The 13,363-nt window shown below is 37.9% G+C and overlaps 1 protein-coding gene across 1 annotated transcript in view; it reads right to left on the minus strand.

The window, feature by feature from the left end:
* Window positions 1-13,363, minus strand: part of RTKN2 (rhotekin 2) — a 74,041-nt gene that overhangs the window by 31,358 nt on the left and 29,320 nt on the right. Inside the window, exons 6-8 of the mRNA XM_036736459.1 lie at window positions 12,050-12,103; window positions 10,171-10,288; window positions 6,843-7,037 (exon numbers count right to left, since the gene is read on the minus strand). Coding sequence (XP_036592354.1) covers window positions 6,843-7,037; window positions 10,171-10,288; window positions 12,050-12,103 — 367 coding nt within the window. The remainder of the gene's footprint in view (window positions 1-6,842; window positions 7,038-10,170; window positions 10,289-12,049; window positions 12,104-13,363) is intronic.

Consider the following 13,363-nt stretch of genomic DNA (forward strand, 5'->3'; position numbering starts at 1 on the left):
AAAAAGGAGGTCATATGCACTTTCTTTTTTTGTTTTGTTCTGTTCTGTTTTTTGGCAGGGCAGTTGGGGTTAAGTGACTTGTCCAAGGTCACACAGCTAGTACATGTGTCAAGTATCTGAGGCTGGATTTGAACTCAGGTCCTCCTGACTCCAGGGCCGGTGCTCTACTCACTGCACCACCTAGCCACCCCTTCGTATACACTTTCTTGAATTGTGACAGGGCTGAGAAGCCCAAAGAGCCCCCCATACAGCCAAGCAGATGGTTTGCTGCTAGGTCTCTGTGTCAACAAAATGACTCTCAACCAACAGCCTAAGAGGGATCTACAGAAGAAGCAGTCATTAATTATGCTAAGAAAACAGAAGAAAGGGGATGCAGCATGATAGCATTTTTTTCGTGACGCAGAGCTAGAGACAGAGCCCAGACTTGTAATTTCGTTGGAACTGACAGCTCCTGGGTGAAGGCAATTCCTCCTAACAATGCCTACTGATCCTAATTCTTTTAGTCTTTGAGAGGTACCTATACCACTGAGAAGTTAAGTGACTCCTCCAGGGACACACAGTCTGTATGTATCAGAGGCACAAAGATCACAGTCTGACTGACAAGAAGAAATGATTCCTGCCAAGAATAATATATGCTTGGCCTTGACCACCAAATTATTTAATTCAAGACATATTAGTCAATGATGCAACTCTTGAATCCCTCTCCAAAGTATATACTGATTCTATTATTTGGTCATCTTTTGGCACAAAATGGATATGAATTCACATACAGATTCTCCATTTCTAAACCTGTGCTCAGGATTCTAAACAGTATTGCCTTGGTGCATGTTCAAAAAGTTTCTAAAGAACACCAGAACAAGATGGTGGAGTACGGGCTGAGCTCCAGCTGAGCTCTTCCAACATTCCCCTCCAAACCACTTTAAAATATCTCCTCAAATAAAGTTTTGGAGCAGCAGAGGTCAGAGTGAGATGCCGTTCTAGCCTAAGGTGGGTCAGCAGGAGAGGCTGGTGACACAGTGGTTCCAAGCTCAGAGCACAGCAGCAGCAACAGCAAGTAGTGGCTTTAGAGATGCCTGTAAAGCAGCAGCAGCAGCAGCTTTGGGAGCTCTCGGCTCACATAGTAAATGGGTTGGACAATGGGTCAGAAATATTACAGATAACCTTTGGCACCACTGGGTACAGCTGGCACTGACTGGCAACTCTGCTGCCCCATACAGTTCTGGGTCCCAGTTCCAGCGTGGAGAGGAGTGCCTGTGGTCAGTCACAAGGAAGCAGGGGCCCTAGATGCAGATCCAAAAGCCAAGAGGAGCCCTAAGCGCTTATGGGTGCACTAGAGCAGGGGACCTAGTTACAGGTCTGGAGCCAAGAGGAGCACTGATACTTGTGGCTGCAGAAACACAGGGGCCCTTCCTGGGTGAAGACCATACCTCTCCCAGGATGACATCACCTTGGAAGCACTAAAAACCTGCAGACTCCCAGACCTAGTTCTGAAAACAGCAGCATAAAAAAGCCAGAAGCTTGGAACAGTGCCTCCCCACCTACAGGTGAGCAAAGCCCAATTTTATCTAAAAGTTCAAAGTCAAGAAATAAACTGGTAAAATGAGCAAAGAACAACAACGAAAAAGAACTGGACCATAAAAAGCTTCTATGGGAGCAGGGAAGACCAAAACTCAGAAGAAAGACAGTAATGTGAAAGCAGCACAAGCAAAGCCTTAGAGAAAAGTGCTAATTGTATCCATGCCCAACAAGAATTACTGGAAGAGTTAAAGAAATAAAAGTGGTAGAAGCAAAATTGGGAAAAGAAAAGAGAATGATGCAAGAAAATTACAAAAAGAAAATTAATAGCTTGACAAAAGAAGCACAAAAATACTGAAGAAAATAACACCTTAAAAAACAATTGGCCTAATGGTAAAAGAAGTACAAAAATTTACTGAAGAACAGAACTCCTTAAAAAGCAAAATTGATCAAATGGAAAAAGAGGTAGAAAAACTCACTGAAAAAAATAATTCCTTAAAATTTAGAATTGGGCAAATGGAAGCTAAGGACTCCATAAGACATCAAGAAACAATAAAATAAAGTCAAAAGAATAAAAAGATAGGGAAAATTGTGAAATATCTCATCAGAAAAACAACTGACCAGGAAAAGCTCTAAAGGAGAGATAATTTAAGAATTATTGGTCTACCTGAAAGCTATGAACAAAGAAAGAACCTAGATATCATATTTCAAAGTTATAAAGTAAAACTGCCCTGATATCTTAGATCCAGGAGGTAAAAAAGAAATGGAAAGAATCCACTAATCATCTCCTAAAAATAGCCCAAAATGAACACTCCCAGGAATATTACAGCTAAATGCCAGAGTTCCCAGGTCAAGGAAAAATATTGCAAGCATCCAGAAAGAAACAATTCAAGTATCATAAAGCCACAGTCAGAATCACACAAGATTTAGTAGCTTCCACTTTAAAGGAATAGAGGGCTTGGAATATAATATTCTGGAGGACAAAGGAGCTAGGATTACAACCAAGGATAACCTACCCAGCAAAATTGACTATATAATCCTTCAGGGGAAAAAATACACATTTGATGTAATTAAATTCCTGATGAAAAGACCAGAGCTGAACAGGAAATTTGATTTTCAAATATAAGACTCAAGAGAAACATATAAAGGTAAACAGAAAAACCCCACAAGGTTAAACTTAATACTTAAGAAATATTAATTTAACGGTTAATAAACAATATTTAATGATATTGAGGACTTCCAAGCATTCCTGTTGAAAAGCCCAGACCTGAACAGAAAATCTGGCATTCAAACTGAAGAATTGAAGTAAACATAAAAAAGAGTAATCATAAGGGACTCAAAAACTGTCCCTATATGGGAAGATGATACATCTCTTAGCGCCTAACAACTCTATTATTAGGGCAGTTAGAAGGAACCTACATAGAGAAGGCAATAGTGTGAGTCAATTATGTTGGGATAACCTCCAAAAAAAGAAAAGTAGGGGTGAGGGGGTGAGACAGAGTGAGAGAGTGAGAGAGAGAGAGAGAGAGAGAGAGAGAGAGAGAGAGAGAGAGAGAGAGAGAGAGAGAGAGAGAAAGAGAGAGAGAGATGCATTGGAAGAAATGTAAAAGAGAAATACAATGGGAAAAATTCTCACATAAGAGGCCTGTAAGGAAGAGCTTTTATAGTGGAAGGGAAAATGGGTAATGGAGTTTAGGGAGGGGATGGCAGGTAACAGAATCCAAAAATGTGTTGTTTACAAGAAATATACTTGACACACAGTTAAAATAAAGGGCTCAAGCAGAATCTATTGTACTTCAGCTGAAGTAAATAAGGTATGATCTCAGACAAAACAAAAGCAAAAAGAAACCTAATTAGAAGAGATAAGGAAGGAAAAGATATCTCACCAAAAGGTACCATGGACAATGAAGCAATATCAAAAAAATTTTACAGCAAGTTTCTCTGATAAAGGCTTCATTTCTCAAATAGGGAGGGAACTGAGTCAAATTTATAAAAATAAGAGCCATTCTTCAATTGATAAATAGTCAAAAGATATGAACAGGCAGTCTTCAGACAAAGAAATCAAAGCTATCTATAGTCATATGAAAAATGTTCTAAATCACTACTAATTAGAGAAAGGCAAAATAAGACAACTCATATGTTTCAGAAATGACAAATGCTGGAGCAGATGAGGAAAAATAGGTACATTAACGAACTGCTGATGGAATAGTGAACTGGTCCAACCATTCTGGAGAACAATTTGGAACTATGGCCAAAGTGCTATAAAACTGCATACCCTATGATCCACTACTAGGTCTGTACTCTGAAAAGATAAAAGAAAAAGGAAAATGACCTAAATGTACAAAAAATATAACAGCTCTCTTGGTGAAGTTGTGAGTTGGCCCAACCATTTTGGAGAACAACTGAGTGGATGCTCACCAGCCGGGCAATGGCTGAACAAGTTGTGGCGTATGAGTGTGATGGAGTATGATTGTGCTATAAGATAAGATGGGGGCAGGGAGGATTCAGAAAAAACACATGAAGACCTATATGAACTGAGGCAAAGAGAAGTGAGAGTGCACAGTAACAGCAACGTTGTAATAATGATCCACTGTGAAAGACTTGGCTACACCAATCAATGCAATGATCCAAGAGAATTCCAAAGGACTAATGATGAAAAAATGCTCTCTACCTCCAGAGAGAGAACTGAGGAACGCTTATGGACAAAGTAAAGTATAATTTTCTTGCTTTGTTTTTTTTGCTTTTCTTTTTGTGATATGACTAATATAGAAATGCTTTGCATGACTTGACTTGTATAATTTTTATCATATTGTTTGCCTTCTCAGTGGTAAGGGAGGGGGAGGAAGGTGGGAGAGAATTTGGGGCTCAAAATTTTAAAAGAATGTCAAAACAAACAAACAAAAAGGGTTTGGTTTTTTTTAAGTAAAGAACAATGGGGAGGCAACAGCTACTCTAATCCCAGCTCCACCGTGACCTAGTCACGTATGCCCTTGGGCAGGTCTTCTCACTTCTTTGGGCCACAATTTCTTCATCTGTAAAATGCCTGCTGGATTAGATCATCCCTGAGGTCCTTCCCAGGTCTCCCATTATATAAATCTATCATCCCACCTAAAAACACCAGCACATTTCAAGTCTATGAAGTTTAATGAAAATGAAATTTACCCTTCCCCTCTGAGAATACATGTCAGGAATAGAAGGATTAGCATATTTTTTTAATGATATCCTTATTTTTTTCCTGTATTTCACATCGATGGTTTATATCAATAAAAGTTATTAAGTTATATTATACATTAATAAAAGTTATCTAAGACTAAAGACCATTTAATAAATGAGTGAAGTGGTTCACACAAACAGTAGAAGCTGGGGTGGTAGGAACTCATTGAACAGGCTGTTAAACGGATTTACCAACGAACTTTGTAAGGTATCATCAGACTAGACATCTAGCTCTCAGTGGTATAAAAATCCAGAAAAACCTGTCTCCTCCATGTGGCATAAGTTGTAAAATCATGTGCTGGTGTTTTGTTTGTTTTTTTACAGACCTACTATAATGCACACCAATTCCTTGTCCCCTTTGGAATGGTCATCTGGGAGCTTTGACACGTCTAGACAAGGATGTTACTCCCAAAGCTTTGGGTGATCCTCTTTTAGCTTTGTTTTGAGAAGTGAAGTAGCAGAAGCAGGAGAACACTGTATGCAGAAACAGCGATATTGCAGGATGATCAGCTGTCAATGACTTAGCTACTCTCGATAATCCAATGATCCGAGAATTCTGAAGTGCTTATTTTCGATGAAAAATGCTATCCACCTCCAGAGAAAGAACGGACAGCATCTGAATGCAGACTTGAAATGTACTATTTACTCTTTTTATTCTTGGGGTTTTTTTTGGTCTGCATTTCCTTTTGTAACATGATTAATATGGAAATGATTTGCCTGACTGCACATGTAGAATTTATATGAAATTGCTTGCCTTCTTGAGGGGAGAGGGGAGAGAAGGAGGCCAAAAATTGTAGAACTCAAAATTTTAAAAAAAGAATGTTAAAATTTTCTGTTTACATGTAATTGAGAAAAAAAATTTTAAATCCCAGAAGGATTAAAAAAAAAACTCACTAAAAAAATTCTTTGCTTAAATAAAAAAAAAGATTTGCTTTGAGAATCAGAAAATGTTTTCTAATGACAGAGAGGCAGTATGGTGGAGTAGAAAGAACCTTAATCTGGAGTCAGAGAACCTGGACTAAAACTGTGGTCTAAGAGGTGGGTCAGGCAGCCTCCCTGGGCACCAAGTTTTTCATATGGTTGATTTTGAGCTGCGAGGGACCTGAAAGGCCATGCAATCCAACTCTTTATTTTGTAGATGAGGAAACACCAGCACAGAGATGAAGCAATTGTCCCAAGGTTATGCGGCTACTGAGTGTGTGAACTGGGATCTTAGCCCAGGCCTTCCCAACTCTGAGTCCAATATCCTATCTGTTCTACACATGGCCCTGTGTGATCCGCCACATCCCTGAGCACTACGATAGAATATAACTAATGTTAATATATGGCGTTCTAAGTCAACATGAAGAGAGATCCTTAATGAGGGATAGCAGCCATTGTTTCTACTTGACTTTGACACCCCTGCATTCCCTCATGATGACTGACTCCCTGCTACAACAGTCAAGGGCCTGCGACATTAAATCTGGCACTAGGAGACAGGTTGTTTTTCTTGCAGCTATTCATTTTAGAGAAAACTCATTAAACATTTTCAGGATTGATAATTCCAGGACCTATAATGCCTTTAATTTATAGTGAAACTATTGACTCATGCCAAAGTGCCACTGACATTAAACTCATCAAAACTTGTGGTCAGTGGTTTGCCAAAGAATTATAGACCTGATACCAACTGTTTTCGGGCCAACAAAGGAACGTTTTCTTGAGCGACACCCTGTTAAGTTGGCTAACAGCAAACCTTATAATAAGGAGAAAGCATAATGTACTTGCTGCCTCCTAGAAGCAGCGGGGTCCCTAACTATTAAGACAGATAGCATGTAAACACTTCAACACACAGATAACCCTTATGAGAAATGCAGACACTAAGACTCCCCAGCCAAGGCCTCTTTAATGAAATAGGCAGCCTCTAAACTTCCTGACTTCAAACGAAGTTATCTTTGGGAGTAACCTAGTCGATTAATTATTGGGACAACAGCAGCTTGCTTTCTGTATTTGGATTATTCCCCCCATTTAAAACACAAATGAGTATTAGACAGAGGCAAAAAAAATGTGATACTATGTGACATAAATACATACTTATATTCATATATATTGAAATAGCTATAGATTAAACTACTCACAATTTTGCTAGTTTGAAGTCATAATCAGTTTCAAGGTCATCTTGAAGCATACAGTTGATTTTTTTCCCTGTAGCTTTACTGAACGATGTTCTCAGTCTCCTGGCAAGTGTTTTTGGTGCGTTTGCTAAAGATGACTCGTCAGTACAGCAGCTGTAGACCTCTACCTTTACCTGAAAGTCTGGCCCTGCTTCATTACTAAAAACAAACACATGCATAACTTTAGTGGTTTCAGTCAGTTTAAAAAAAATGGAAATGTAGAAATGACATAAAAGGCTATTGATAAGAGCCAAGAAATTTCTCATTGATGTTTTCTTAACAGATACTCTAAATCAACATTTGAAATCGGCTTATGTTAATATATGCTAATGAGTCTGATTCTCAAAGTCCTTATTATTTAGTACCTTAATAACATGAGTTATTGAAAAATTTTTGGAGTTTCCAAGGAATAGCTTACACAGGGAATACCTTAGCTCAGAATAGATGCTCCAAAAAAAAAAAAAAAAAACTGCAAATGGTCCAGGGTAATTTGTTTTCCCTATGTTTTTACTTCTCTTTGTCATTTCTATCATGGACATACTTTTAATGTATTTACATTAAATGCCTCATTTCCTGAAGTGACTTTATTGCTCCAAAACACTGTCTTTTGCTGCAAGATCTTGTGTCAATATTCCCCTCACAAGGGCTCATTTGTAGGTTTCCCCCTAAAGCCCGTGATGTCGGCAAGATTCTCCATCCTCAGCCCAGCCTGGCCCTGGCCCCTGGCTACAATTCATATTTCATGACTCGGTTTAATTTGGGGTGCTCACAGGGTAGGTATAGACATACTAAAGGGTGATATCATAAACCACAGAAGTATGTGGAGGCCAGTTTGGCTTACTCCAGATAGCCTTTTCCATGACACCAGCCCCTTTACAACAGAAAAGTATAGTGTTTATAACCAACAAGCAAATGTACTTAGGACCTAATTAAGTGGATCATCAGCAGCAGATGCTGCCTGCAGATGGAAAAATGAAAAGCCTTAGAGACTTTAAAAATGCAGCTTTAGCCTTTTAAGATTTAAATGAACAATCTATAGTTTGGATAAACCCAAGAAATAACTTCCAGATAGTTCTGTAGTTTATTATTTGGCAACTTTTAAACATACAGTATTCCTAGTAATGACTAACAAATGTCAATATTTAGAGGAAAAACAGAGATTCATAAATACTGAATTCTTATTAAAAGAAACAATTATCATAACAAAAAGCACATTCTAAAAAAGCATTTTAAACATTTGTCAGGGTTTATTTTTTAAACAATTTAAAATATTTACCAGGGTGATTTTTAGTTGTAAAGTATGCTTTTCTTTTCAAAATAACTTTTAATTTGCTTCTTTTCCTATAAAAGTTTCTGAGTTTTCAGAGCAAAAAAAAAATTGGCTTAGTGGCTATTTCACCACCCCAGCAAAATAAGAGGAATCTCAGGATAATTGTGGCCTTAAAAGGGGATAAGAAATATCTGTTAATGGAGGTGAAAATAATCTCAGGTAACCTGAAAGAAGATACTTGCTCCTCAACTTCCAGACTATTTTTAGAGGAGTGTTTTTTAAGGCATGATCTGTCCAGGTAATGCCTTCGGTATTCAGACAGGACCTGGGTTACACCCGTTTTTGCTACTGATGGTAATAATGTGAGTTTTCTCTGTTTTGAGTTCTGTGTGTAAAATATAATACAGGAAGAGGATTAAAGAGCTATAAGCCCTATAACTTACCATTAGAACACTTGACCCTAGGACCACACATGTTGGGCCGTGGTCATCTTAAAAGCAGGAAAATCATGTGCAATGCACAGAGGTCAAGCAAAACTTGGGTGTCCATCTTGCCTCTTTCACTGACTATCTCTGTGATCATAAGGGAACTCCCTTAACCTCTCTCAGCCTTAGTATATGCATCTGTAAAATAGGGATTATAATGCCTGTAGAAGCTACCTCATTGAACAAAAGGGTGCCTATCACTCTAGAGAAATGAGAGCTATTGTTATTCTGTGGCTCCACAGAGAGTGGAGAAGGTAACTAGCAGGACAAAAACACAAGGTCCAGGGGCTATCAGGCTTCTGAGACTCTAGAAATAAATAGGAATCACATAATGATGGGGGCCAAGAGGATCTAAAAGGGGCTGGAAGAGCTTTCTTTTAGTCAACAGTGATTTTGAAGCCTACCAAAGGAATCTTATGTGGTTCTATATTCTGACAGTAATAAACCTGTAAACAAACCTTGAGCATCACTACAATTCTTTTTTATTCTTTTGTAGTATCAGAAAAAAAAGTATCAATAGACAAGGAGAAGTCACTAGATCAAGTGGTTGTTGTCCCCATATCACTGTGGAGGCAAGCTTACCTAATAATAAGAAGAGCCTCCTTGTTTGGGACTCAGGATGCACTTGCCTTAGACCAAATGTGACTCTATCTAGAGGTTCTTAACTTGAATCCTTAATATAAACTATTAAAAAATCTGACAAAAATATTTGACATTTTGACATATTTTTTATATCAAATGATATATCTGATATATGGTATGATTTCCTTTGAAATCTTGCATATTTTATTTTAGGTATTTCAAAACATTATTTGGAGAAGGGCTCCACAAGTTTCACCAGACCATGCAGGAGTGTACGGGTAAATGTTTAACAACCAATTTTGAGCTGCAGGGGCGGGGCAGGAAACGTACATGATAGAAATTTAATCTGCATCAGTACCTCTTTCTCCATCACTTTTCTATGTCTGAGCAATAACAATAAATCAAGCTGTGATTTGTACTATTTGTCCCATCTCTGAAGTATAAATGCTCACACTGAAACTAGTTCCTACAATTGGTTCCTACAAGCTGGTTTGAGCTGGCTCCAGCACACCCTTGAGTGAGTCCACGACACAATAAAGTTAAGAGATTCTGCTCTAATAACAAATATTATTTTTATGAAGTTCTAAAGAAGGTATAATTTAATTATGGGAATAGATCTAGAAACTGAGCCCTTGTTAATTTTATAGACACTGATCCAATTCAATAAAGTTTTAATATTCGTTGTTAAGAATATACTATTTCCACATAAAGCATTTTATATTCAAATTTTTAAAAATTGTTTTAAATTAATGGAGAGATGTATTCTCTCTGTAGTCATGTTATTTTCAAATTTACTTCTCAGCATGTGTTCTACCTGAAAAGTATTTAAGCAGAAATAAAATGTCTTATTGCCTCCCAAATAATTCAGAACCTGAATTCTTAAGTCATATGCTGTTATGCCTTTTTAAATAAGAGATTAGCCTGTCTTTAGTCTTGGAAGATGAAAAATACTCACAATACAGTTACATTTTCAAAACATATGTCAGTGATTGTTTTATCGACAATCACCATGTCGGTGTCAAAAATTTCAGCTCCCATCTTGAACAAACAAAAAATGGCATAGCGCTGTGATCCTAAAAACAAAAAACAATATTTTAGCAAATGAAGCTAAGTCATAATAATAAGCTTGTCCCTTAAGTATGATAATTTAAAAATGCAAGTAGAAATTGAAGGCATTATCCCCAAAAGTCCTTATTTTCATAAATAACACAATACAAAGTAGCACCCAATTTATACAAAGGGTGTGTGCTAACGTTTGTATTTTTGAAACTTAAAGCACATTTTCCCACAGAATCAATATTATATGTGGCAGATAGACTGGAGGAATACTATGGTTGAGTCTTTGACAAGGACTCATTGGGAATTCAGAGTAAGATCCAGTCTATCCTTGGCAGTTATTTTATAGCATGTTCTCTATGGAAGAAAGGAAAGAGGTGGAGTAGAAGGTTGGTGATGGTTCTAGGGAGTAGCAGGGGTGTAGAAGGTAAGGATGAGCAGCAAACTGACATGTTTCCTCCTCACCAGGGCCAAGCCAGCTTCTAGAGCTAGGGGAGAAGAAGTGGGAACAAGGCTATAGTGAGGGACAGGTATTAAAGAGGGAGGAGGGAGAAAGCCCAGTGACAAAAATCACCAGGAGAGAAGCTCTTCTGGCCAATGAAACATCTGTGTAAGGGATGAACACTTTAAGCACTGGGGACACAGGTAATCTAATTTGAACACTGCCTGTATCCTACTTCACATTTTGTTGTTGAATTAGTCCAGCGGCTCCACAATACACAGCAATGTCTCATCTTTCTGGAACTTAACTATTCCACAACTTCATCTAACTGGAACACAGCTGAAAACCAGTCAAGTAAACAAGAGATTGCTAAGCTGCCAAGATTGATCTTACAAAGTCCATGAACCAATAAAAAGCTCATGTATTTTAGTCCCAGGAGAGTCACTCTGCTGGTGCTCTTCTCACTTCAGACCTGTTTATGCTTATTTGGACATAATTTCAACAAGTTGAGTTATCTGGTTTCTAAACACATATAAAGGAGATTTGACGTAGCAAATCAGAAGGGAGATTCTGCTGCAATCATTGGAAAGACAATCTTCCACTTTGACACATGATCTTTTCTAAAGGTGTCTATAACTCCTTAAAGGGAATAATAGAAAACTAACTAAATTTCAGACATTCCATGCAAAATTAATCATGCTTAATGTGATCCAGTTATTAAAGAAATAACAATCAGCAGAAAAATATGCTAATATAATATAGTAGAAAAAGTGAACTAGATAAAAGATCTTTGGTCTTTTTTTTCCTTCATGGGCTTTCTGAACTCATTGACAACAAAGGTGAATGTTATGTTGGATAACAGCTGGAAATGATTTGGGGTTAATCTCCGTGACCTTGGAAAGTACATGAATTTGTAAAAACCATCCAAGACGCCATGAAATGCTGAAAATCAGAGACTAAGCTGCAGATTCTTTCCCTCCCCTATGCTACATATTCTGAAATATTGGAATGAGTTATAAATAAGTAAAGAGGCATTAAAGTATTTCTAGCTGCCAGTCCAATTATAAATATCAACTTTCTTCCTCTCATGACTTCTCTCCTATTTACTTTAACCATAACTATAGCTTTGCACATTTTCCCAGCAACAACCAAAAATATACTAGATATGCATAATCCTAATTGGTGGAAAGTTACAACTAAGAGACGGTATCAGTCTGTTAAATAATTCAGCAAAATTCTTTCAATTAATCAAATGATATCTGTATCTCATTGTAGAAAGAGACCGGCTTTCAATAATCCCACGTTTGATTTAAACTAAGAAAATTTTTACACATACCTTCTTTATAACTGAAATGATCAGAGCCTTTCCACATTAATGGTATTCGAATACCTAGAGGGGGAAAAAAAAAGAAATGACTACGTGTACTAATTTTCTTCCAGACTTCATACCTTGAAGTAATCTTAGCCTGTGAATTCCATAATAGATACTGACTACTAATGCCGGAAGAAAGTTTATTATTTAATGTCCCAGTATGAGCTACCATTTTGCTTTTTTAGAAAAGTGCTAAGTTAGAAAATTTTAAATCTTACTAGCCTTTAATATTAATGAAAGATTACTAAAAATAACATAACATCTCTTACTCAGGAAAGAACTATAATAAATTTACAATGTAATATTTTCATTTTTTGATATTCTGTACTCGAAAAGTAGATTGGCTCTGGGAAAACCCATTCATTGAATCTCTGTTTTGTGTAGGCATTAATAACAAATGGAATGGAATGTAAAGGGCAGCAGTATTATGATTTCGTAGACTCAAAGAATGCTAAGGCTAGAAGGAGAGCTTAAGTGACTTGAGCACCCAGGACTGTTCTTGCTACACCTCCTTCTAAGATTTCACAGGGCCCTTGGAGGAGGAAGCTGGGATCCATGGAGGTAGCATGCCTTGCACAAGGTACCATCGACAGTAACCGTGCCTCTGACTCCCAGTCTAGGAGCGGCTTTGGACCTTCGCTCTTCAGGCTGCATCTACTTCTACCTATCCCAAGGCTCTCACCAATATGCAAAATATTGATGAGAGGCACCACGGGCAAACTGATGCAGCCAGAATGATGGAAAATGGTCAAAGCCATTTATGAGCAAGTGAAATGAGAGGACTTTAAAAAAAAAAAGAAAGAAAGAATGCTGGGCTCGGTATCAGCCAACACCTGAACAGAACCTCCTTTAAATTCCAGATGTGAGGTTTTTATAATACTCCTTCCAGAGACCCTAAAACTAGACTGGGGTGGGGAATCTGCAGCCTCAAGGCCACATGTGGCCCTCTAGTGCTCACGTGCAGCCCTTTGACTGAATCCAAACTTCAAAGAACAAATCCTCTTAATTTTTTCTGTAAAACTTGGATTCAGTCAAAAGGTCATATCCAAGGACCTAGAAGGCCCTCAGGTTCTCCACTCCTGAACTAGGGAATCCCAAACTGTTTTTGTTTGAATTATTTGGACAGCCCTTTCGATTTTCCACATTGCTTTGGAAAAAGTGACATTGCTTCATGGGGGCTACCAATAATCCTTCCTTGGGGTCTGAGAATAATCTCAGCATAGAGAAGCACGTGTGGGCACTGAGTGGATGGAATGGTGCATGGGCCCCATCCTGAAG

Source organism: Trichosurus vulpecula, chromosome 8 (genome assembly GCF_011100635.1).
Source record: "Trichosurus vulpecula isolate mTriVul1 chromosome 8, mTriVul1.pri, whole genome shotgun sequence".
NCBI lineage: Eukaryota > Metazoa > Chordata > Mammalia > Diprotodontia > Phalangeridae > Trichosurus > Trichosurus vulpecula.